A 1,495-nucleotide genomic window follows, 5' to 3' on the forward strand; every position below is an offset into this window, starting at 1 on the left:
CTCCTTCCATCTCTCCACTTCCGTATTCGCCGTTGACGCAGATCAACTACATTCGTGTACCTCACAAACAACCGCTAGTAGCCCATGAAATTACTAATATATAAATAATAATAACTAACACTGCTTCCCCTCACTTTATTTTCCGCATCTCAGCAACGTCTCTGTCCGCTGCCCAGTTGGATGCTCTCAACTCATCATTCGCAAACGCTCGAACTTCTTCACCATCATTCCAGTCGAGCTGCTCCTCATCGTCATCAACAGCGACCTGCGTTCCTGCCGGGTCCTGGGAGACTCAACCTCTACACCAACAACAGTACTAATACTACTACTACCCCTTTATAACCGTACATGACCGTATTAAGGCGCTGTAGTAAATTAGTGAACACCATCTACACACAACATAGGTGATTCCCTATAGCATTTACATTCTACTTACACACACTTTACGAACACTGGGTTCTCTCAACAACCAGTCCAGCACGAATTTCAGCGTCGTCTGGAAACCCGCAGCAGTCATTATGTCACTATGCAAAGAAGATATATCTATCACGTATGTCGCAGTAGGAGTGGCAATTGCAAAAACTGCTGGGGGAAAAGGGATGTCGTCCTCCGCCTCGTTTTCCTAAAGCACACTTTCACATGAAAAAAAAAGGGGGGGGGGAATTATCACCTCATAATTTAACCCAACGAGCCAGTCTTGGTGTGAGCTTTCAGGAAGCTGAGCTCGTTTGCGATTGTGTTCCTCTAGCTCTCGCCGCATACGACGATACATAGCAGCTAGATGTGACGGACTGCTCACCTGTCACCACTCGTGAAATACGCGGTGATATGCATATTCGAAAAATAGTATATATAATATGCAGCTATAAAATCTATAGTCCGAAAAATAAATTATCTATAAAATATGCATAGTTCGATAATCGTGAAATATATTTTTCATATCACTAAAACTCCAATGACTCACCAAATAGATTCGCTCCTCCGCGAGCGGCAAAAGCTCGTCGAACTGCAGCTCTTCATTATCGACACCCTCGAGATCATCACTCCTCGATTCATCCCAAACCGTCATCTCCGCCTCATGCAGATCTTCCTCACTATTTTGGAAATCTTCATAGTGCGAACATTCAATCAGTCGAGCTTCGTTACTCTCCCGATGAATACCTGAAAAAATGCATATCGCAATTGGCGAATTTGCTATTACTCTCAGCAGCTTCCCATACAATGCTGGTAACCGTCTCGTACGCCCACTGGTCTACCAACAGACCCGTGTCGGGATCTCTTGACCGTAGATGGCTGAGAACATTACACACATGTGTTGGTGACAATATCAAAATTCCGAAGAAATTTTGGAAATTTCTTGGTGGTTTCTGTTGTACACTTCTACCCAAATTCTATAGTGAAAACTCTGCTGAGCTCAGCAGCTGAGGAAATCAAACATACATTCCTACTCCAACACTGCAGAGTTTCACCCGTTTTACGTGAAGGGCGTCGTAAT

At 44.1% G+C, this 1,495-nt stretch overlaps 2 protein-coding genes across 2 annotated transcripts; both read right to left on the minus strand.

The window, feature by feature from the left end:
* Positions 1 to 134: 134 nt before the first annotated feature.
* Positions 135 to 517, minus strand: Pmar_PMAR018436 (hypothetical protein; the record flags this gene model as incomplete). The annotated part of the gene is made up of 3 exons (XM_002786772.1): positions 135 to 283; positions 333 to 389; positions 437 to 517. Coding segments are annotated over 3 exons (287 nt in total), but the record flags the coding sequence as incomplete, so codon positions are not given.
* A 447-nt stretch (positions 518 to 964) lies between these two features.
* Positions 965 to 1,161, minus strand: Pmar_PMAR018437 (hypothetical protein; the record flags this gene model as incomplete). The annotated part of the gene is made up of 1 exon (XM_002786773.1): positions 965 to 1,161. A coding segment is annotated over one exon (197 nt), but the record flags the coding sequence as incomplete, so codon positions are not given.
* Between the last annotated feature and the right edge of the window lie 334 nt (positions 1,162 to 1,495).

This window comes from Perkinsus marinus, assembly GCF_000006405.1.
Source record: "Perkinsus marinus ATCC 50983 genomic scaffold scf_1104296931238, whole genome shotgun sequence".
Taxonomy (NCBI): Eukaryota; Perkinsozoa; order Perkinsida; family Perkinsidae; genus Perkinsus; species Perkinsus marinus.